General features: G+C 40.1%; 1 protein-coding gene across 3 annotated transcripts in view; it reads left to right on the top strand.

The window, feature by feature from the left end:
- The first annotated feature begins 10,587 nt into the window (after positions 1-10,587).
- Positions 10,588-25,034, top strand: part of LOC140849094 (leucine-rich repeat-containing protein 37A-like) — a 45,582-nt gene continuing 31,135 nt past the window's right edge. For 2 of the 3 annotated variants that reach the window (XR_012130659.1, XM_073235340.1), the window contains exons 1-2: positions 22,673-23,837; positions 24,275-24,885. Coding sequence is in view for 2 of the 3 variants with exons in the window: in XM_073235340.1 (XP_073091441.1) it covers positions 23,529-23,837; positions 24,275-24,885 (920 nt within the window). In the remaining variant the exon portion in view is untranslated. Of the gene's footprint in view, positions 10,669-22,672; positions 23,838-24,274; positions 24,886-25,034 lie in introns of those variants that run through there. The other variant, XM_073235341.1, reaches the window with a different exon arrangement.

Here is a 25,034-nt window from a genome sequence, read left to right as displayed (position 1 = left end):
AGCAAGTGTTCTATGACCTAATTTAGGTCAATGTCTGACCCCAGGATGTTACAGAATCTAGTAGTCACTAGGGTCATCTTCGGCTTATGCAAGATGAGGCCAGGAATCTAGTAGCACCCTACCCAAACTATATACGTGGAAGAGAGGTAGTTCCCTCAAAGAGATTGGAATTCTGCTGGGCAACTGAAAACAAAGAACATGCATTATAACTTATGATTTGCTCAGTCATACCACTAGGAAACAGTTAATCAGGAATTCAAACTAAGTCTAAATCCAGAGTCTCTGCTCTTAATTATGTTAATGAAGTAGTTCTCAACTTGGGGCAGTTTTGCCTCCCAAGGGACATTTGGCAATGTGGAAATACTTTGGTCATCACAATGGTAGGGACAGGTGCCACGGGCATCTAGTTGGTAAGGGTCAGGTGTGCTGTGAAACATCCTGAAGTGTACATTACAGCCCCTCATAGCAACCAGTTGTTTAGCCCCAAATATCAATAATGCTGAGGTTAAAGAGCCAAAGCAATCCTGAGAAGGAAGAACAAAGCTGGGCAGATTATACTGCCTAACTTCAAGCTCTACTACAAAGGCATAGTAATTAAGACAATTTGGTACTGGCACAAGAACAGGCTCATAGATTGGTAGAACAGAATAGAGATCCCAGATATAAACCCACACATATATGGCCAATTAATATATGATAAAGGAGCCATTGATATACAATGGGGAAAAGACAGCCTCTTCAACAAATGGTGTTGGCAAAACTGGACAGCTACATGTAAGAGAGTGAAACTGGATTGTTGCCTAACTGCATACACAAAAGTATACCCGAAATGGATCAAAGACCTGAAGGTAAGTCATGTAACCTTAAAAGCCAGGAAGAAAACATAGACAAAACTCTCTTGAATATAAACATGAACAACTTTTTTCTCAAAACATCTCCTTGGACAAAGGAAACAAAATAGAAAATGAACAAATGGGACCACATCAAACTATAAGGCTTCTGTACAGCAAAGGACCATCCACAGAACAAAAAGGAAATCTATGTATGGGACAATATATTCATAAATGACTCATCTGATAAGAGGTTAACATCCAAAATATATAAAGAATTTATACCCCTCAACACCCAAAAAACAAATAACCCTATTAAAAAATGGACAGAGGTTCTGAAAAGAAAATTGTCCAAAGAAATTTGAATGGTAAATAGGCACATGAAAAGATGCTCCACATCCCTAAGCATCAGGGAAATGCAAATTAAAACCCCAATGAGACATCACCTTACACCAGTTAGGATGGGCAACATTCAAAAGACAAGAAACAACAAATGCTGACAAGGATGTGGAGAAAGGGGAACCCTCCTACACTATTGGTATGAATGCAAATTAGTTTAACCATTGTGAAAAGCAATATGGAGGTTCCTCAAAAAACTAAAAATAGAAATACCATTTGACCCCGAAACTCCACTCCTAGGAATTTACCCAAAGAAAACAAGATCCCTTATTCAAGAAGACATATGCACCCTTATGTTTATCACCACACTATTTGCAATAGCCAGGATATGGAAGTAACTTAAGTGTCCATCAATAGATGAAAGAATAAAGCAGTAGTGGTACATATATACAATGGAACACTATTCAGCCCTAAAAAGAAAGGAAATCCTACCATTTGCAACAACATGGATGGATCTTGAGGGTATTATGCTCAGTGAAATAAGCCAGGTGGACAAAGACGAGTACCAAGTGATTTCACTCATTTGGGGAGTATAACAACAAAGCAAAACTGAGGGAACAAACAGCAGCAGACTCAGACTCCAAGAAGGGACTAGCAGTTACCAAAGAGAAGGGATTCGGGAACGTGGGTGGTGAGGAAGGGAGAAGAGAATTAGGGGCAGTATGATTAGCAATCAATATAGGCAGGTCACTGGGAAGGCAGTATTGCATGAGAAGAGAAGTAATGACTATGGCATCTTAGTATGCTGACAGTGACTGCAGTTGGGTGGGGGTGAGGACTTGATAATATGGGTGAATGTTGAAACTACAGTGTTGTTCATGTGAAACCTTCATAAGATTGTATATCAATGATTTTTAATGAAAATTATAATAATGCTGAGGTTAGAAATTCTAATTGAGAAATGGCTTGGGGTGCTATCTTTAACGTGTGTCAATCAGAACAAGTAATGGTAAGCAATACAGTATAGTAGAAAAATAGGGACCAAAATGGAGCGACTTTCTATGTAAACATTGAAGCCCTGGTCAAGGGGGTGAGGGCCCCTCTTCGATTGGTTCTGATACCTGATCCTATAGTGGAAATGGTTACATCAGGCAATCTCAGTTTGATGTTATTAAGTATTTGAATCATAATGAACTTTTACCTGATTCCATGCACACCACTTATCAACCTGTTGATAATTTGATCCCAGGTACTTTAGTTGCAGCCAGGTCAATACGAAAAATGTCTGGTCTCAATGGAAGTAACAGTTACTGTAAATTTATATGTTGTCATTGTGGTTTGTGTGTATGTGTTTATAATTTTTTCATTAAAATTTTTTTTGAGGTACATACAATGCAAATCTTACTGTACAGCTCAGTGCATTTTGACATGTGTATACACTCAGGTAACCATCACCCAGATCAAGATATCAAACATTCACACTAATTTTTTCCCCTTTCCCTATTTCACCCATGCCCCACCCCCATCATTGTGATTTTTATATATCAGTTTCTTAAGAGCTTTTTTAGTGGATATCCCTCCATGTAATTAAGTTTGAAACACTCAAACTAAAGAGCTTCCAAGTTCAAGTTGCGAAACTTTCTCATAAATTCATGCAGGTAAATGTCACTATGGTAGTTTTAGAACAGATTCTTTCACACTTCTCCCATCAGGAGGTGGTGGGGTACGACATGCCCCTTCCTTTTGAACCTGAATGGGTCTGTCACTGCTTTGACCAACAGAGTCCCATGCAAGTAATGCTATTGACTTAGGACAGCAGGTCACAGAAGGTTATATCCCTTCTGCCTTATTCACTGGAACACTCGTTCTTGGAATCCTGAGCCACCAGGTAAGAAGTCTGAGTACCCTGAGGCCATCATGTTAGAGATGTTTTGTGTGGGCATTAACATCAACAGCTGGGGCTGAGCTCTCAGTCTAACAGCTAGCTGCTACTACCAGTTTGGCAACACAATCAAATTAATATCTTGAACACAATTTACATATCAGTTACTGATCCACTCAAATTTTTCAATATAAATAAATTACAATGTGAGTGAGTCACCTGGACATGTAGCGCACTTGAGCCTTCAGATGACTTTATCCCTGAACAACTGCTGTAACTGCAGCATCATGAGACCTGCAAATAAGAACCACTTAGCTGAGCCCAGTCAACCTAGAGAGTTGCAAAATAAGCAAAATGGTTTTTGTGTTAGCCATTACATTTTGAGGTAGTTTGTCATGCAGCAAGAGAGAGGGAGGAGAGCCACATGAGAGCCTCTCTAGGTGGGTTGCCAGGACTTCCCAGGTTGTGTCTTCAGACACCTTCCACCTGTCTTAGTGTCTTTTAGCTACTTCTGTTCATCTTCATTCCCACCGACACCATTCTCTTCTGCATCTTGTCCTCTCCCATTGCCCAGCTGATCGTTCAGCCTTCCATTTCTCTTCTTCGATCCACCCTGCACTCATCTGAAAGAATGTATATTACGTTTTCTTAAAACACAGTTTTCATCATGTTCCTTTCAAATTCAGTATTTTTGCCAATACTTGGAACAAATTGTATTAATTTCATCTCCCAGTACAGCTTAGATTTAATCTTGAACATTTTCCCATGCCCATAGGCCTTATACCTTAAAGAATCATGAAAATTATTGGCACATATTTCCAGAGATACAAAATTCCAGAATTTTATGTTACAATTTTAAAAAGCCATTTTAAAAATATAATTGTATATCTGAAGAACCCAAATTTATTTTGCATATTTTGATTTGCTGCCTTTGCACACATAACTGCAATGTATTGTTCTGTTATTAAAGTACATGGAGATTCATCAAATCTTAATAGTTGTCAACCTGCAGAAGTACTGGAAACAGCTGTGCTATATTGGTGCCAGATCCCTCATTTGTAGATCACTCTTTCCTAAGGCAACAAACCACTTCCTATGCCCAAATTCCTTCCTTTCTGGAGAAGACACATTGTGTCAGCATGGTTACCGTGTGTGGTAATTGATAATGTCTGTGCCGCATGGCTTAGTTACTTCTACCTTTGTCCAACATAGCTATTCTACCACCTATGATTACCATATGTTACAGCACTCTAGGTTAATGGAATCTTTTCCATCTTCCCTTCTAGTCACAAATGTCATTGTGGCTCAATTCCATCAGTTCCACACTCAACAAAGAGTAAAGTGTTCAGTATGATCTGAGCGCAGAAGACACCTTTGTGAAGAGTTTTCCTATGTAGCTGCCTGCTTCCTTTTCATTTAAAAAAGCAATTGGATTTTTTGACGAATGCTCCAGAGTGGGTAATGGGCATCTGCTGCCTAAGACAGAGCATGATCAATATTACTCTCAATTCTTGCATGTATTCAAAGTAAATATATATATTTATAAAGAATGTATACATAAAGGAATTAAAAACTAGATGATAATAATATAGATTTTTACCCCCACAAAGCACTTTTTGTTTTTTATAAGGTGAAAACATGGCAAATATTGAAGTGGATTTTTTAAATAAAGTCAATTTATTTTAGAAGAACCAAAATTATAGAAGGAGCATACCACACATTAGTCATTTGTAGTATCTTCATCAGAAATTACCATCAACTTCTGCCTTTTTCCTCTTTTATAAACATGTCATCATAAGTTAAAATTCTTTTTGTCTCCTCAACTATGCCAGGTAAAAACAAAGATTATTATCAGTAATGGTGAAAACATTAGGAAAGAAAGTTAGAACCTGTTTGGGGCACTTCTTTTTTAAGCTGTTGAACTAGTGCTAGTGCATCTGGGTCTGTTATTACCTGATGTGAATTTTAATTTTGACAGCTTTGGACTGTTGTAATATGACCATATTCGCCAGCAATAAAAAAGGAATAAAAATTAATATAGCAGTACCATTCTTGGCAAATGGAGATGATTTTAAAGTTACATAATTTATCTAGGTTGTAGAAGATGTAGCTAGGCTACAAGAGAAAGGAAGAGGAGGTTCTTCGAAAACATTTCTGTGTGCCGAGTTTTTTCAGTTGTCAGGGACTCTGTTCCCTACTAGTCAGTTTGACAATGCAACTGAATCACTATCTTAAAAAGTACTTATGTATCAGTTATCCTTTCTTTCAATTTTTAAAATATGACTGAAAAATCACAGTTTTTTATATTTGCAATTTAATAATCATCATTAGGCCTAGGCTTGGCTCTAGATCAGATTTTATGTAATATATATACACTTTGCAGTTACTCAAAAATAAAAAATGTTTTATTATATTTTTTGGTATCATCTTAGTTTTGGTATCACCTCCAAATCTATAAATTGTTACTGCAATTAGCAATAACAGAAGTGAGGCCTTTTTTTGGACATATTTGTTTTTTGCCTACAAAGAGAGAAAACAGTCACGCTTTAAAATAGACAGAATGTTCTAGACTTGCATAACCAAGCAAGTACTAACCAGAGGTAAATTGAGAATAGATTTTTCTTAGTTATAGCACCTATTCACCATAAATTAAATATTTTATTATCTATAAGTTAGTAGACTTTTTAAGAACCGTTTTAGATTTATAAGTAAAAGAGTTGAAAGGACTGAGTGTTCCCTTATATGCGCTCTTCCCACAACCAGTTTCCCCAATTATTAATAATCTTACAGTAGTGAGGTACCTTTGTTATAATTGATGAGCTAATATTGATACATTATTATTAGCTAAACTACATAGTTTACATAAGGGTTCACTCTATGTTGTATATCCTGTAGGTTTTGACAAATATCTCATGATAGCCACATTTTAGTATCATACAGAATGGTTTTTGCTGCCCTAAAAATTCCCTGTGTTCCACCTACTCATCCTTCCCTTCCTCCCTTTCAGCCTCTTATAACCTATCTGTGGCTTTTAATTCTAGGAAATAATTTTTTTAAATTGAAGTATCAATATACAATCTTATATTGATTTCAAGGGTACAACACAGTGGTTCAACAGTTACCTGTATTATTAAATCCTTTTCCACACTAGTGCAGTTACTACAATTCTAGGAAATAATTTACTGCTAACTTCAAGTAGGCTCAGTGTTCTGGTAGTACCTTTGAAGACTTAAACTTGCTTTAATGTCAGCTTAATCCATTTATAGTTTATATATATATATATATATATATATATATATATATGTATATATCCCATTTTATAAGTCCTTAGAGCATTATTTGTTATTGTATCAATCAAGATCCAGTTATAAGAAAGAGAGAATAGAATACATACAGGGAATTGGTTACACAAGCACTAGAAGAGCTTAAAATGCCAGAAGGGAAGAAGAGGCAGAACTTAGTCCATTTGGGCTGCTGGAACAAAAATACCAAGAACGGAGTGGCTTATAAACAATAGGAGCTTATTTCTCACAGTTTTGGAGGCTGAGAGGTCCAAGATCAGGACTCTGGCAGATTCAGTGTCTGATTCACAGCTGTCTCTTTACGGTGTCCTCACATGCAAGAAGGGCTCTGAGAGGGGTCTCTCTTGGACCTTTTTTTTAAGGACACTAATTCCATTCATGAGGGCCCTGCCCTCATGACCTAATCACCTCCCCAGCACCCCACCTCTTAATACTGTTACCTTGGAGGTTAGGATTTCAACATAAGAATTTTAGGAGAACACAGATATTCAGTCCATAGCAGGCAATGGAAGATGATGTTTCTGGAACTCAGCAGCTGGTATCACAGGCAAAAAAGCTGGAAACCCAGTGGACATATTTGGGGGAGCAAAGCTACAAAGGAGATGCAGCAGGCAGTAGAACTGAGGCTGGGGACAGGGAAGGAAGGCCCTAGCCTTTCTTCTTCCTTCCCACCTTATTTCCTGCCAGTGCCTCTCAATGGGCAAATCACAGCTGGGTGTCAGTTGTCAAGGAATCTGGTGAATACAGCCTGAAAGGGTCAGCTCCCCTGCAGTACAGAGCAGAGCAAGGGAGCAGGAATGGCTATGAGCACAAATAGGGCAGCGACTAATACAGTAATCACTTGTTTTTAGCTTGTATCATCAATTGTGTTGAGTTAAAATTTACTTACAGGACACTTAGCTAAAATGTAGACTTTGATAATTTTTGACAAATGAATCTACCTATGTAACCACCCAGTGAAGACATAGAATGTTTAAATCACACCAGGAAGTTCCCTCTTACTCCTTTGCCATGAATCCCCCACCCACCTCAGTTCCAATCTGCTTTCCATCACTACAGATTAGTTTTTGCCTGTTCTAGAATTTCATATACATGGAATCGTATAGTATGTACCATTGTGCCTGGATTTTTTTTCACTCAGTATATTTTTGAGATTCATTTATGTTGTATTTATCAGTATTTCATTTCTTTTTCTAGCTCAGTACATTATATGAATGAATACCCAAAATTTTTTTATCCATTTACCTATTGATGGACATTTGGTTTATTGCCAAGTTTGAGCTATTATAAATCAAACTTATGAACATTTTTGTACAAGGTCTTTTTGTGTGTATGTGTTTGGTGGGCATATTTTCATTTCTTGTGGGTAAATATCTAGTAGAGGAATTGCTGGGTCATATGATAAGAAACTGCTAAACTCAATAATTCTTTTTAATCTTATACATATCATCATTACCATGAGTGTGCATGAAAGGACATTGTGCATTTCCTCCAAATAGGTACGGGCTACAGGGAGAACAATTCTTATGAGGAAAAAAACTCAAAATTTAAATACCTCTCATATATACGCTTTCCATAGCTCAGTATTTTTAATAGGTAGTCAGAAAAGGGATTAGGGAAGTGTAAGAGGAGAAGGACTGAAAAGGAAAGTAAGGCAATGCAAAATAATGATGAAAAACACTTCTTGACAATAGCAAAATCATCCTACACAGCTGCTCTGAGATCCCAGCACTGTTCTCAGCACCCTTCTGGCAAAGCTACTGTCTCAAAAGGATGCAATATGGTCCACATTGATCTTCTGTGTAGGAATATCTTTATTAATATAAGCAAATACATCTCTCATTTACAGTTATATAGAGGTGTGGGCTTGTTCTTTTGCTCTTAGTAATAATGTTTCCCCAACATGTAACACTTCCCTTTGGTATGTGGGTTGAGTCATAAATTAATGTCACAAATAAATGTCACCTAGATGAGGGAGGCAACTGCAAAGTAGGAAGGCGTAGCTTAATGGAAATCATTACAATTGGCAGCTATGTACTCTTGAACCAAATACCATCACGTCAAACTGTGAGATATTAAATAGTTGGTGGAATTGTGGACATTTAGGTTTGCAACATTAGAAGTTTTGTCAGTCTTTTCTAGAAATTCTGAAATGGAAATGAACAGGTGGATTGAAAACAAAGGCAAATGAGTTTAAAGACTTTCTAGGCATCTCAGAGAAATTGCTTTATACTGGTGATGTTTTAAACAAAACGTGTATAAATACATTTAGCTTGTCTGGAAACAGACTTATGTCCTGGGTCTTTCCATTTACCTTTGAGACAAAAATAAATAGTTGTAGAGAACTCATGTGCATTCACTATACATTTTCTATCGTATTATTTCATCTCAAGCTAGGAGAGAGAATGGATGTCTATTTTACATGATGCCGTAACATCCATTGAGTTCAACCCACTTAATTTTAAAATAACAGTATCAGATGAGGGATGTAGAATACAGTATTATGTGAAAACAGTTGGCTGGGAGGCTCCTTCTGCCATTAATAACTGACTAGAAATGGTATATTTCAGACCCTAAATCCAACTGAAACCCAAAAACCATAAATGGAGAGATGGAGAGGATGAGGTGGGTAATTTGTAAACATGTTTTTCAAACTAAAGAAGGAATCACTGTTTTTGCTGAATTACCTCTTGTCATGGACATGGCAGTATGCAGTAATGATGCTCTCATCTATACAGCTGTATGACAACACAGCTTCTCTCTCCCTCACCCCCCTAAGTGAGGCTTCAAAATAATAGGTTTGTGTGGAGTTTGGTAAGAAAATTAGAATAATTTAAAGTCATTTTAGTTTCAATCTAAGAAAGAAAGGAGGCTTGGGGGGGTGGGGAAGAAGAGCAACCAAAATGTACAAGAAAATACATGTTACATAATAAAGTATGTGTATTATGCAAAGATTAAACAGGGTGCTTTGGTGCGCTGGAAAATTAATACCTTTGGTGTGCTGGAAAATTAATGAAAAGGCCTGGATTTAGTCCTTGTTGCATCACTTGTGTGTGACCTTGAGCAAAGTTACAATATCTCGCTGACTGCCCTCATCTATAAAATGGAGTCATGGTAATGTCTTATACCTTGAGGCGCTATTGTAAGAATTGTAAATTATAAAGCCGTATAAAAACAAGGCTTCTAGACGTATCTCCCTGTGGAATCTTCAGAGGCTGATGACAGTGAAGGACAAAGATCTGAAGGCTTTAAAGGCTAACAACCTGGGTTCTAATTCCCTTGCCCTGGCTGGTAGATTTGACAGTTTGAAGCAAGGACATAATCCTGTTACATTTTTCTGAGAAATGTGTAAAACACCACTTCGTCACAGAATTAAATGGGAGAATGTACCCAAAGGAACCTACCACTTGGTAGTGTTTGATGCCCCGACTCCCACTGCTTATTAGTGTCAACAGCAAAAGGAATTGACACTGTGGTGCATTCCAACAGATCAGGACGCCAAAGCAAGGTAGGAACCGCTAAGGAAAACTGAGGTAAATCCAATCCGAGTGGAAAGCAACAGCTACACTTGGAGACGTCTTAGTTCGCCCGGAGCCGCTTGAAGCCATGCTATCCATACAATAAAGACGTTCAGAGTTGGAGAGCGTGCGAAGGGCGCGTGTCCTTTCGACTCTGCGAACTCGACGGGAGGGACCCTGAAATTCTTCTGTAGAGCCGGTTGCTATCGTGACGCTCTCTAGGCAGCGTGGGCTGAGCCTCCGTTGGGTTAGAGGGTGGGCCGCCGCGGGACCCTGCCACCAAATTTCCCACCAGACCCGACCTGGGGGGAGCGCTCCGCCCCGCCCCAGCCCCGCCCCGCCCCCGGGTCGCGCACGTCTGCGCTCGGCGGCGCGCACGCTTGCGGGAGCCCTCTCCAGGCAGTCTGGTGCTGATCGCTCGTGCCGCTGCGGCGGTTCACCGCCCTTGCGGGACCCCGGACCTCGAGAGCAGCCCCCTCCCCTTCCCGGGCTTCCCCCTTCCCAGGCTTCCCCGTTCCCGGGCTTCCCCCCACCCACTTCCCGGTCGACCCTGGGGCACAAGCCGCGATGGCCGTCTGCAGTCCTGAGGACAAAACTTACCGGCGCTTCCTGGAGCTCTTCCTGGGCGTTTCGCGGACCCGGCGGCGGCGGCGAGCCGGGGCCGGAGCCGGAGCCCGAACCCGAGCTGGTAGCCGCCGAAGCGGCCGAGGCTGCGGCCGAGGACCGCGTGGAGCAGGCGGCCGCGGGAGCTGCGACGGTGGAGTGGGAACAAGAGCAGGAGCGAGACCCTGAGCCCGGTAAGGAGGCGGCGGCGGAGGGCGAGGGGGCGGTGGCGACACCCCGGGGGCAGCCGGCCGTGCAGCCGCCGCCGCCGCAGCCCCAGCTGCCGCCTGTGCCGCCGCTCCCGCGGCCGCTGTCGGACCACATTACCCGCGAGGAGGCGGAGGGCGAGAGCCTGGACCTGTGCCTGCAGCAGCTCTACAAATAGTTAAGTAGCGGGGCTCGGCCGGGGTGGGCCCGCTGTCCCCGCCGCGGCGCCCGCGGCCCCGACCGCTCTCTCCCGCTCTTGCCCGCGCACCCGCGAGCCCCGCTGCTCGGACTCGGCCGAGGGCGGCGAGCTGCCCCGCCTGCCGGGCGCCGCGCCTCCTCCCCGACCCCGGCTCCCGGCCCCTTCTCGGTCGCCCTCGGCCGCCCACTTCTTGCTCCGCTTCACGCAGCCTTTCCCCTTCGTGCCTCAGAAGGTCCCCCTCCAGGCTGAGAGCTCCCCCTCTTCCTCTGGGAGGTTTCCTCCCACTGGGTCTGTCTGTCCTCCATCTGAGCCCCTTGTTTGGTGGCGGAGAGACGCGACTCCTTCCTAGGCTGAGCTGCCAGGTGCCTTCTTCTGCGTGACCGCAGCAGTGGTGATACTAACGGCCCCGTGTCCACAAGGGGGGAGGCTGGAGTAGCTTTTCCGTCAGGCGCTCAGCGTTGAAAGTGAAGAGCTCTTTAGATGGCTTAATACACGGAAGTCTGGGGTCTTAAAGATATTGATAGTTCACAATTGAGGCAGGTGGGGAGGAATTGGGAGGGAATGGGAAGCAAAATTTTACAAGCGAGCCTTCCGGTGAAAGAGTGGCAGTTCGTTAAAGTGGCAAAGTCAGACTGGTTTGATAAATTGCAATTAGGCGCAGTATTTTCAGTCCTTTAAGTAGATGGGGTAGGGGAGAGAAAGCAGATGGTTTAGTTTAGCTACACAAGTGAAAGTCTAAAATAGAAAGATGAAGGCTTTCTTTGCCTTTGATGCCAGTTCTGCTTTTTATGGGCTTGAAGTAGAAACGGTTTATAATTGCGTTTCATTCTAAATGAAATTGTTCTGAAATAATGAGAGACAGAGGAGAGTATGAACAAGTCTGAAAACATTGGTAAACCTGAGAGTGTTGCCATTCAGCGGATAGTTGTAATGAAAGGTGTTTCTCTGGCCTTCCAAAAAGTTTACTGCTACAAGATTCACTGCAAGTAAGTTAAAACTCGCTTCTTGGATTTTCTCAAAAGCCTAAGAAAGGCCCGGAAAAGAAACTTCATCTAACCTAGCAGACACCCAGTCAAAACATTCTTCCTGGTAGAATGTTTCCCTAGCTTGTGGTTAGGAAAAAGGCATTTAACATTTCTCTTGCAGAAGTGGATTGTGTTGATGTCCCACGCTTCATAAGCTTTTCAAAATCTAATTTTGAAATACATTCCGCTTACTTGTAATAATGCTTTTGGGAAATGTAAAAAATGGCATGTAATACCACCACCCAGAGGTAAAACAGTATTAACATCTTAAGAGTATTTCTTCTTCCTAGTGTTTGTAACCCAAACTGTCATAGGAAAAGGGTTAGGTCATTTTTAAACAGTATTTATAAAGACACTTAAAACTTCCTGCTTTAAATAGAATGGAAATGTTTACCAAAGTGGAAGAATTTATCTCAGCATCCGACTAATTCTGTTTTGACAATTCTGATCTTTACAAATGCAGTTACAGAATTAAAGAAACCCACATTTAAACATTAGTGAATGCCCATTTTAAAAAGTCATTGGTTTAGAACCACCATGAACATTTGCCTTTCAAGGTTTTTTAAAAACTGGAATGTATATGAAGATGATAATAAGTAGATGTGTGCTTTTCCATATGGAAAGGAAGTAGTTTTAATTTCAATACCCATATAAACTAGAAAAAGTATTCAAATGATAAAGTGGCCAATTGAAAAGAGAAGTTTGGATTTGAAGTAAAACTAGCAAACTTAAAGTTGAAAAACATTATTTCACCTTAAATCAGAGAATTCATCATTTATACTGTGTTCTGTGCAATAGCTATTAATGTATTTTTATTCAGATATAAAATGGCTGGCTTATTTATGTAAAGTATCTTTAACCGGTTAAGAAAACCAAAAAACCAAACCAAAACAAAAAAACCCTTAGAGTAAAAAAAGAAAGTACTTTTTAACACTTTTAGTTATTTTGTTATTTATAAAGAAAATCATATCACTTAGTCACAAGAATCAATACTGGAAGACACTGTAGAGATAGATAACTTTTCTGTCCAAGCTCTTTATTTTACGGAGTTCATTTTGGTAAACTCAGTTCAGGAACTAGCTTGAGATAACCAGTTACTTAGGTAAGTAAAGGATCAAATGGACAAAACTAATCCTTTTGTAGTTATATAACAAAATATAGTTATAATTAGTAACTTAAAAGTTTCTGAAAGCAGTATTTGGGGTAAGTTTTTGCTTTTAGGCTTAAAAATGGGAAATATGTAAGCTACTTACCTAGTAGATAAAAACAACATGTGATGTTTTGAAAGAAAAATAATAATTCAAAAATGGCAAAAATCACCTTGAATGAGAAAGACCTCTGTTGTAGGCTATAAATACTTTTAAAGGATCGTATAAACAATTTTGTTTCAGTTTATTAAACCTTAAGAATCAAAACTTTATAATTGTTTTTACTAAATTAGTCTATTGTCAATTGAAAGTTGCAATAATTTGGAACATTTCGTATAAAAAGCCATGTTTTACACCTTTATCTAAACTTGAATGTCCCCCAAGAGATTGAATATTTTCTAGTGACATACTAGAATTTCTGAGATTAATCAGAGAATCTCTTTAGAAAGATGGAGCTGATGTATTTTATAGCTTTGACATAATTGGCAGATAAAAAATTTATAACCCATCTTAACAGCAGATGTGAATACGAGGTTACTTGGATAGGTTGCATCTGTCCATTTTGTGTTTTATTTTTCTATACTATACTGGGGATAAATCTTTTTTAATCCAGAAGAAACACATATTCTGAAGTCTTTACTAGAGCTCTATGTCATTAAATTTTTAGAGCAGTTTTCCCCTAAATCTGTCATTTAGTCTGGGTTAAACTTTTCAAGGCGATACAGATATCCCAGTAGTCTGGCAAAGTTAAGTGGTTTTAGATGGCTTACAGTAGTAATGAGGGTAGGCTTTTAAAAAATACCTCAGAAAAGAAAAACATTGATTATAGACAGTAATAATTCAGTTTTATTGAATTATGTGAATCATTAATGTCTTTAACATAAGTGAGAAAACTGTTACAAACTTCATCTCACTTGTACATATATAAATGGAAAAATACATGGATGCAAGTTACATGTCACTCACTTAAACCTACACCTTTTTTATTAAAAACTTTAGTGTTCACTATAAAAAGTGGAGAAAATTCCTATTAGCAAAAAGAAGAAAATGCCAACCACTCAGTGTTAACCATACTTTTGAACTTTTTCTCCTACCTCTCAGTCTGCCACTTCTCTGTCCCTTTTAGCACGTTGCCTATCCTTTCATATTGATGTTTGGTCCTTGGCTTTTTCCAGTTTGGATGACTTATTTGTCTGTAGTGGATATCAGTATCTCCTGTGACTTTGGTTACTGTAGTTATGTTAATGGCTCCCAACTCTTATCTCATCCCTGCTTTGACTGCTGATGGAATGGCTCTACGTAGATATCTAAAATGCTTCTTAAACTGCCCAAAACTGAATTCAATGTTCCAACTGCCTGTGTCTCCTGTAACAAACAAAACTGAGACCCGATGCTCCTTCGGTGGGTCCATCCCTGATCTCCTCACCCGTCACATCCAGTCAATTTTGCCTTGTAAATATCTCATAAATACGTCTTTCTCCTTTCCCACTCTCACTGTCATCTCTTGCCAGTCTTATCTTCAATATATTCTCCCTAGTCTAGCCAACGTGGTTTTTCTAGAATCTGGATTATGTAGATTGTCCGTCACCCATTGCTTAAATATATTTACTCCTTACTCAGAGGTAGTCAAACTGCAAGGTTAAAGGTACAGTCTTCCATTCTGCCATGTCTGCTCAAGACTTCTGACCCCAGTTACAAGGAGGTAGGGTCCAATTACAGAGTTTGAGGAAAGAGTCCACACAAGACCCCCATCACTTCCGATACCAGTAATAAATTTGGGAGTTTCTAAAACCATCCCCAAATTTGATAATTCACTAGAGAGACTTACAGAACTCACTCAAAGCTATTATACGAACAGATACGGTAGTTCATTATTGGGAAAAGATACCACTTGGAACCAGCCAAAGGAAGAGATTGATGGGGCTCAGTCTAGGAGGGTTTCAAATGTGAAGCTTCCATTGTCCTCAGAGATGTGTTACCCACTCGGAATGCATGTGTGGCAGTATACATGGAGTATTGTCAGCCCAAGAAGCTTACCTGAGCTTTGGTGTCCAGAGTTTTTAGTGGGACTTATTAATTGATTTGTTGAACTTAGTTTCCAGTCTCCCCTCCCCAGAGGTCAGGCTGATACCATGTGATCTTAGGGGCCTACCATGAATAACACAGATATCATATAAGTCCAGAAATTACAAGGGTTTAGAGATTACCTCTCAGTACCTGGGGATAAAGGCCAGACCTCTCTTTGGGCAAGGCCAGATTCTTTACGACACATCTTCATCACCTATCTCTCCATTGCCTTCCAGATAAAATGCAAACATGGCTTTGTAATCTTATCTCATCATACTTTTCTCTGAATCACTATCTACCCATTCCATCCCACCTCTACACCTCTAGAAACTGCACTCTAGCTATATTAGACTACTAATATATTAGTTTAAATATGCTGTGTTTGTTATTGTAATGCTGTATATGTAATACATTATTCGTTCTGCTTGGAACACCATGTTCTCTTACTCTATCCCACCCAATCCAATCTCTTACCCATTCTTTAGGTGTCCATTCAACATCACTTCCATTGTTCAACGTCCTCACACTCACAGTGAGTTAGGTTTCTCTTCTGTGTGTCCCTCCAGAACGTCTAGTACTATTCCTCTTGTAACACTTGCTTGATTCATTATTTTTTTGTCAACAAATACTTATATATTTTACTAGACCAGTGGTCTTCAAAGTGCCTTGTACTCAAAATAATCTACTGGGGTGAAGGAATAAAATATTAAAATCTGTTTACTTGTATACAAAATTAAGTGCTCTTAATATCTGATGTATTGATTGAGATTAGCAGCTTGTTCTGTATGACGATTGATTTCATGCCAGGCATGGTAAGTGAGGTATCCTGACAAAGTGCAAGTTTCAGGGCCTAGATGAATTGACAATGGTATCCTCCCTCCAATTTTCAGAACTTTACAAAGTATAGAAGTTTACTCATGTTTATAACATACATTTGTTAACTCTATTTCCTGGTTTTAACAAAGTAAAGCCTCACAAAATGGACAGTTGGCTCTAAAAATTCCTGCAAGAAACCATAGGTTGAACATATTTGTAATGTAAGCATAAGAAACAACAAAACTTAAGAGCCTATACTTCTCCCATCCTTAGTTACATTAGATTTGTTTTTAAAGATGTCAGTGATGAATTTTATGAACCATATCTGATGAGAGATCAGCAAAAATGGAATGATTGAATAGATTATATGAAATAAAGCTTAGTCGATGTGCTGCAATATTACTGGTGAAAGTTATGTGCATGCATTCAGGGTTAGATATATAATTTATGTATGTGTACATATATATATACACACAAAAATATATATAGTATGGGAGAGGGAGAGGAAAGTATACATACACTGGGAGTTCATGGTGTTTCAGATTTTTCGGTAGGGTGTTGAGCAAATGTTTGGAGGCAATTGCATTACATTATTTGCTACATGTTTGCCATCGTATTTCTACATCAGGCACATTTACAACAAATAATAAGTGTTTGCCAATCCAACTAATGAGCTAAGAGAATTTTTTAAAAGATATCACCCTTATTATTTTAAACTGCTTTAAAAAATTGTAGATTTTTATATGTCCACATTTTAAAGCTTTTCATTATAGAAAATTTAAAGTACATAAAAGACAAAATAGTGTACTTATCACCCAGCTTGAGCACTGATCAGTTTTTGGCCAGTTTGTAGCCAATCATCTATCCTTCCCCACATTTCACCATACCTTCCATCATAGTCTATGAAATGTTTATAATGAATACTCAGTAATTTAATCTGAATTCTATTGGTTTTAGTTGTTACCAATTTTTGGTTACCTTAAGAATATTTTTTTTTGGATATCGTTAATATACAATTACTTGAACAACATTATGGTTACTAGACTCCCCCTATTATCAAGTCACCCCCACATACCCCATTACAGTCACTGTCCATCAGCTCAGTAAGATGCTATAGAATCATTACTTGTCTTCTCTGTATATACTGCCTTTCCCATGTCCCACCAGCAGAACATATGTGTACTGATTGTAACCGCCTTTATTCCCCTTATCCCTTCCTTCCCACCCATCCTCCCCAATCCCTTCCCTTTGGTAACTGTTAGCCCATTCTTGGGTTCTGTGAGTCCGCCGCTGTTTTGTTCCTTCAGTTTTTTCTTTGTTGTTGCAGTCCACAGATGAATGAAATCATTTGATACTTGTCTTTCTCTGCCTGGCTTATTTCACTGAGCATAATACCCTCTAGCTCCATCCATGTTGTTGCAAATGGTAGGATTTGTTTTCTTCTTGTGACTGAATAATATTCCATTGTGTATATGTACCATATCTTCTTTATCCATTCATCTACTGATGGACACTTAGGTTGCTTCCATATCTTGGCTATTGTAAATAGTACTGCAATAAACATAAGAATGCATATGTCTTTTTCAAACTGGGCTGCTGCATCCTTAGGGTAAATTTCTAGGAGTGGAATTCCCGGGTCAAATAGTATTTCTATTTTTAGTTTTTTGAGGAACCTCCATACTGCTTTCCACAAAAGTTGACCTAGTTTACATTCCCACCAGCAGTGTAGGAGGGTTCGCCTTTCTCCACATCCTCGCCAGCATTTGTTGTTGTTTGTCTTGTGGATGTTGGCCATCCTCACTGGTGTGAGGCGATATCTCATTGCAGTTTTAATTTGCATTTCTCTGATGATTAGGGATGTGGAGCATCTTTTCATGTGCCTGTCGGCCATCTGAATTTCTTCTTTGGAGAACTGTCTGTTCAGCTCCTCTGCCCATTTTTTAATTGGCTTCTTTGCTTTTTGTTTGTTGAGATGCATGAGCTCTTTATATAATTTGGATGTGAACCCCTTATCAGATATGTCATTTATGAATATATTCTCCCATACTGTAGGATGTCTTTTAGTTCTACTGATGGTGTCCTTTGCTGTACAGAAGCTTTTTAGTTGAATGTAGTTCCAATTGTTCATTTTTGCTTTTGTTTCCCTTGCCCGGGGAGATATGTTCATGAACAAGTCGCTCATGTTTATGTCCCAGAGACTTTTGCCTATTTTCTTGTCTAAGAGTGTTATGGTTTCATGACTTACATTCAGGTCTTTGATCCATTTAGAGTTTACTTTTGTGTATGGGGTTAGACAATAATCCAGTTTCATTCTCTTACATGTAGCTGTCCAGTTTTGCCAACACCAGCTGTTGAAGAGGCTGTCATTTCCCTATTGTATATCCATGGCTCCTTTATCGTATATTAATTGACCATATATGCTTAGGTTTGTATCTGGACTCTCTATTCTGTTCCACTGGTCTATGGGTCTGTTCTTGTGCCAGTACCAAATTGTCTTGATTACTGTGGCTTTGTAGTAGAGCCTGAAGTTGGGGAGCATAATTCCCCTGCTTTATTCTTCCTTCTCAGTATTGCTTTGGCTATTCGGGATCTTTTGTGGTTCCATGTGAATTTTAGAATTATTTGGTCTAGTTCATTGAAGAATGCTGTAGGTATTTTGATAGGGATTGCACTGAATCTGTAGATTGCTTTAGGCAGGATGGCCATTTTGACAATATTAATTCTTCCTAGCCAAGAGCATTGGATAAATTTCCATTTATTAGTGTCCTCTTTAATTTCTCTTAAGAGTGTCCCATAGTTCTCAGGGTATAGGTCTCTCACTTCTTTGGTTAGATTTATTCATAGGTATTTTATTCTTTTTGATATTGTTCTGAATGGAATTGTTTTCCTGATTTCTCTTTCTGCTAGTTCATCATTAGTGTCTAGGAAAGTAACAGATTTCTGTGTATTAATTTTGTATCCCGCAACTTTGCTGAATTCAAATATTAGGTCTAGTAGTTTTGGAGTGGATTCTTTAGGGTTTTTTATGTGCAGTATCATGTCATATGTAAACAGGGACAGTTTGATTTCTTCCTTGCCAATCTGGATGCCTTCTTTTCTTTGTGTTGTCTGGTAGCCATGGCTAGGACCTCCAGAACTATGTTGAATAAAAGTGGGGAGAGTGGGCATTCTTGTTCCCAATCTTAAAGGAAAAGCTTTCAGCTTCTTGCTGTTAAGTATAATGTTGGCTGTGGGTTTGTCATATATGGCCTTTATTATGTTGAGTTACTTGCCCTCTATACCCATTTTGTTGAGAGCTTTTATCATGAATAGATGTTTAATTTTGTCAAATGCTTTTTCAGCATCTATGGAGATGGTCATGTGGTTTTTGTCCTTCTTTTTGTTGATATGGTTGATGATGTTGATGTATTTTTGAATGTTGTACCATCCTTGCATCCCTGGGATGAACCCCACTTGATCATGATGGATGATCTTTTTGATGTATTTTTTTTTCTGTGCTAATTCATGCTGTAAGCCAGTTTATTTATTTATTTATTTTTTGTTTTTTTATTTTTTTATTTTGGTATCATTAATCTACAATTACATGAAAAACATTATGTTTACTAGGCTCCCCCATTCACGAAGTCCCCCCACATACCCGTTCACAGTCACTGTCCATCAACATAGTAAGATGCTATAGAATCACTACTTGTCTTCTCTGTGTTGCACAGCCCTCCCCATGCCCCCCCAACACTATACATGCTAATCATAATGCCCCCTTTCTTTTCTTCCCGCCCTTATCGCTCCCTTCCCACCCATCCTCCCCAGTCTCTTTCCCTTTGGTAACTATTAGTCCATTCTTGGGTTCTGTGATTGTGCTGCTGTTTTGTTCCTTCAGGTTTTCTTCGTTCTTAAACTCCACATACGAGTGAGATCATTTGGTACTTGTCTTTCTGTGCCTGGCTTATTTCACTGAGCATAATACCCTCTACCTCCATCCATGTTGTTGCAAATGGTAGGATTTCTTTTTTCTTAGGGCTGCGTAATATTCCATTGTGTATATGTACCACATCTTCTTTATCCAATCATCTACTGATGGACATTTAGGTTGCTTCGATTTCTTGGCTATTGTAAATAGTGCAGCGATAAACATAGGGGTGCATCTGAGTTTTTCAAACTGGAGTGCTGCATTCTTGGGGTAAATTCCTGGAAGTGGAATTCCTGGGTCAAATGGTATTTCTATTTTGAGGAACCTCCATACTGCTTTCCATAATGGTTGAACTAATTTACATTCCCACCAGCAGTGTAGGAGGGTTCCCCTTTCTCCACAACCTCGCCAACATTTGTTGTTTTTTGTCTTTTGGATGTTAGCCATCCTTACTGGTGTGAGATGATATCTCATTGTGGTTTTAATTCGCATTTCTCTGATGACAAGCGATGTGGAGCATCTTTTCATGTGTTTATTGGCCATCTGAATTTCTTCTTTAGAGAACTGTCTATTCAGCTCCTCTGCCCATTTTTTAATTGGATTATTTGCTTTTTGTTTGTTGAGGTGCGTGAGCTCCTTATATATTTTGGATGTCAAGCCTTTATCGGATCTGTCATTTTTGAATATATTCTCCCATACTGTAGGATACCTTGTAGTTCTACTGATGGTGTCCTTTGCTGTACAGAAGCTTTTCAGCTTGATATAGTCCCGTTTGTTCATTTTTGCATTTGTTTCCCTTGCCTGGGGAGATATGTTCAAGAAGAGGTCACTCATGTTTATGTCTAAGAGATTTTTGCCTATGTTTTTTTCTAAGAGTTTTATGGTTTCATGACTTACATTCAAGTCTTGGATCCATTTCGAATTTACTTTTGTGCATGGGGTTAGACAGTGACCCAATTTCATTCTCTTACATGTAGCTGTCCAGTTTTGCCAGCACCATCTGTTGAAGAGACTGTCATTTCTCCATTGTATGTCCATGGCCCCTTTATCGAATATTAGTTGACCATATGTGTTTGGGTTAATGTTTGGAGTCTCTATTCTGTTCCACTGGTCTGTGGCTCTGTTCTTGTGCCAGTACCAAATTGTCTTGATTACTGTGGCTTTGTAGTAGAGCTTGAAGTTGTGGAGTGAGATCCCCCCCACTTTATTCTTCCTTCTCAGGATTGCTTTAGCTATTCGGGGTCTTTGGTGTTTCCATATGAATTTTTGAACTATTTGTTCCAGTTCATTGAAGAAAGCTGTTGGTAATTTGATAGAGATTGCATCAAATCTGTATATTGCTTTGGGCAGGATGGCCATTTTGACGATATTAATTCTTCCTGGCCAAGAGCATGGGATGAGTTTCCATTTGTTAGTGTCCTCTTTAATTTCTCTTCAGAGTGTCTTATAGTTTTCAGGGTATAGGTCTTTCACTTCCTTGGTTAGGTTTATTCCTAGGTATTTTATTCTTTTTGATGCTACTGTGAATGGAATTGTCTTTCTGACTTCTCTTTCTATTAGTTTATTGTTAGTGTATAGGAAAGCCACAGATTTCTGTGTGTTAATTTTGTATCCTGCAACTTTGCTGAATTCCGATATTAGCTCTAGTAGTTTCGGAGTGGAGTCCTTAGGGTTTTTTATGTACAATATCATGTCATCTGCAAATAGTGACAGTTAACTTCCTCTTTACCAATCTGGATTCCTTATATTTCTTTGTTTTGTCTAATTGCAGTGGCTAGGGCCACCAGTACTATGTTGAATAACAGTGGGGTTTTTGATGTATTTTTGAATTGTGTATGAAATGTGTTGCTGAAGAACCTTTCTATAAATTAATTATATGGATGCCCTGAATTAAGGATTAAGTTTCCAAAGCAATTTCTGAAACAAAATACTAATGTATTACACTAGGATGTTAAAAAAAAAAAAAGGACCAGAAAATGTGTTTCATGTCAGTGAGAGCTTAACTTGGGGCTAGATCACAGTTGACCTTTGTGAATTGCAGAGGTTTGTACTACCTGGGTCCACTTATATGTAGGTTTTTTTCTTCATAAATATATTAGAAAAAGATTTTGGAGATTTGATACAAATTGAAACTATTCATTTTACTGTAAGAATACACTATATAATACAAAGACAAAGTGTGTGTTAATTGACTATGTTGCTGGTATGGTCAACAATAGGTTATTAGCAGTTAAATTTTGGGAGAGTCAAAAGTTGTACACTGATTTGCAATTGCATGGGGGTTAACACCTCTAACTCCTGCATTGTTCAAGGGTTAGCTGTATTTAATTCATGCCAACGTTTGAGAAGTTTGTTTTGAAAGGTAGGAAATCAAGAAAGAAAAAAAGTGGTTATGATCTGAAAAAAGTCTTTGAAGTGTTTCTGTGCAAAATAATATTCTAAATTCAGTTTTTAAAAAAACAGTCAAGGATATTTCAAACTTATCCAAGTTTGGGCTTTAAGAAGTCTACCTTCTTGTGAGAAAGGGATTCAGTATTGATGCTAAAGATTTCAGAAACCTGATTGTAACAACAGGTTCGTTTCTAAATGAGGCCAGTTGGGAATCAACCCCACTTAAAAGCCATTACTAGGTACTAGACACTAGGAATAAGATGAAGCCCCTTCTCTCTTGGTGTTTACATGCTAGAGGTTGTACCAGGCAACAAAGACTGAAATACAATAGATTATAAAAAAGCGCTGTGACAGAAGCAACTGGGTGCTGATTACATTATTTCAAGAAAGTCGTTTAACCATTCCGACTTAAACATCCTATGTATCTTCTCCATGTGTGCACACAGGGTAGACCTCCGAGAAGCAGTGGTGGTCTTGTAGGTTAGTGGCGCTAATGAGCCACGGTGGGATGTGGAGGGTTTCTCACACCAATGTAGAGGGCTATTCACTAGTCACTGAAAGAGGTTTCAGACTCTCTTTCCCAGAATGGATTGTTCACCCCCCAGCGCCCTTCCTATAGCAATTTTGGAGTCATCACTGATTCAGTGGTAGTCCTCATGTAATAGAGTGGTGAATTAACAATCAGACATGGATATACTGAGAGTTTAAAGAAAATGACAACATTTTAGAATAACTATAAAGTGTATTTCCCTCTCCACCCCCTTAATAGGTGTTTGTTTTGCAGGTAAGCTAATTTTCTTGGAAGCAGAATGTCTCAGACTTTAGCTTTGAAGAGGAAGAGTTCAGTTGCCAGGACTGGAGGAGCACTTTTGAATTTCCCATGATGCCAGACCCAGTGGCTTCCTTGGGAAACTCTGCACCACCTCCACCCTTACCCTTCTCTTAACCAACCGCCACTATCCCTGGGCTGCCAGAAGCCAGGGCCACCCAGATGTGCAGCCCAAATCCTGTCTCTCTCAGTGGGAAGGGGGTTCTGGAGGGACGTGTCTGTAGCCTTTGACTGGGGAGGGGACGCTTGGACTCCCTGATTCTGAGAAAGGACTTGCTTAGGTGGTGCGGAGCCAATCTCAGCCTGACCCTAATGTGTCATAAATGAAGGGAGGGACTAGGCAGGGGAGGGGCACGCAGTTACTAAGGATATGTGAGCATCAGAGAGCTGTCATAATGGTTCTGCTCTGGCTTAAGGGAGCTGCTCTGGTCCTCTGGCTCATTGTGCCCTGGAGCCTTTGCTGCCATGTCCTGGCTGCGTTTCTGGGCCCCGTGGCTTCTTGTGTTGCTACCATTGTGGCTGCTGGTCCAGGCAGCTCAGCCTCCGGGTTGGGCCCTGGACCCTGTGCAGCTGTCCCCCAGACCCCCAGGGCCAACCGAGTCCTGGTCTTCGGATCCCTCCAATCTCCCTCTTGAATTTCCCCATCCACATCAACAACTGATGCATCCTGTGGTTCCTTTCCTGTACACTGGTTCAGCTGCAGAGCTGCCCCCAGGACCAGATCTTTGGGACAAGCGTGGCCAGCATCAAAGTCTCCCAGAGGTGGTTCCGTTGGTAAGTTGAGACCAGAATCAGGTCCTAGATCTGCCTCCTTGACTCAAACTGAGACTCAAAGTATAAATGTAGATCAGGCTGAACACCAGTCATTTGAAATACTTGTTCCACCTCTAGGTAGTGATAGTTCAAAACCAACAAGGTTTATTGTTTCACCTCCAAACTTGAAGAAAGATGTAGCTCAGTATCGACGGCTTACCAAAGTTCTCATTGGAACTCCAGGCTGATTTGCAAAGAAACGTCTAGAACAATTGCAGGATGATTATTTAGCTCCCAATAGGGGTGTTGTCTATGCTAGGGAGAAGCTACCTGTAGAGTTTCTGGGCGGCCCACATCAGCCTCCAGAGGCCCCTGTGGAAGTTGAAGCTTTCTCCCAGAAAAGTGTCCCCATTCATCATGGACAGAAAGTTGAGGAGGCTGAATCTTTCTCTCCCCAGGTGGATTCCCAGGATCAGCATCCAGAGTACCCTGAAGAGCTAGAACCACTTCCATTGAAGCAGGAGGCTTCATCTCAGCCTGCAGAGCCCCCGGAGGCAAATGAAAACCCTGCAAAGCTGCAGGTGGCCCTGGCTGAGCCTTCCTACACTCCTGAAGAGGCTAAGTCTCCAGTCCAGGAGGAAGCCCCAGCTCAGCCTCCAGAGTCCTCTAAAGGGGCAGAATCTTCTCGAGCACAGCAGGAGTCTCCAGCTTGGCCTCCAGACCCTTTTGAGGAAGTTGTAGCACAACCTCCAGTCTATGATGAGGTGACAGTTCCAGCTGTGGGGCAGAATCAACCTCAGGATTCAGACTTGCCCAGTGTCAGTGTGGAACCTGTTGGCCTGGAGCTCACCATGATCCCGAAACCTCCACCTTTAGGTCTAGAGCCGTCTGAGACAGGTTTTCCTTCACTGACTCAGAATTCGGTGATGAACACCACCACAAACAGCATATGTGAGCTCTGTAGCTGCACAGACAAGACGCTGGCGTGCGTTGGTCTCAGCTCAGAGCGGAAGCTCCAGAGTGTGCCCGTGCCAGAGCCGAACGCTCACAATGGCACCTTCACTATCTTGTAAGAACCTCCTCTCTTCATTTGTTCTCTGTATCCTGCCTGTCCTGGCAGCATTTTCCTCAAGGACTTCCTGGCCCCTCATTTCCATAACTGTGCTGACTGATGTCCTGTTTTTATGTTTTGTTAACTATTCCTCGTCTTCCTTTTCC

This window comes from Manis javanica, chromosome 4 (assembly GCF_040802235.1).
Source record: "Manis javanica isolate MJ-LG chromosome 4, MJ_LKY, whole genome shotgun sequence".
Classification (NCBI taxonomy): domain Eukaryota; kingdom Metazoa; phylum Chordata; class Mammalia; order Pholidota; family Manidae; genus Manis; species Manis javanica.
Note: the sequence above shows the minus strand (reverse complement) of the source record. Positions and strands in the feature narration are given on the sequence as shown.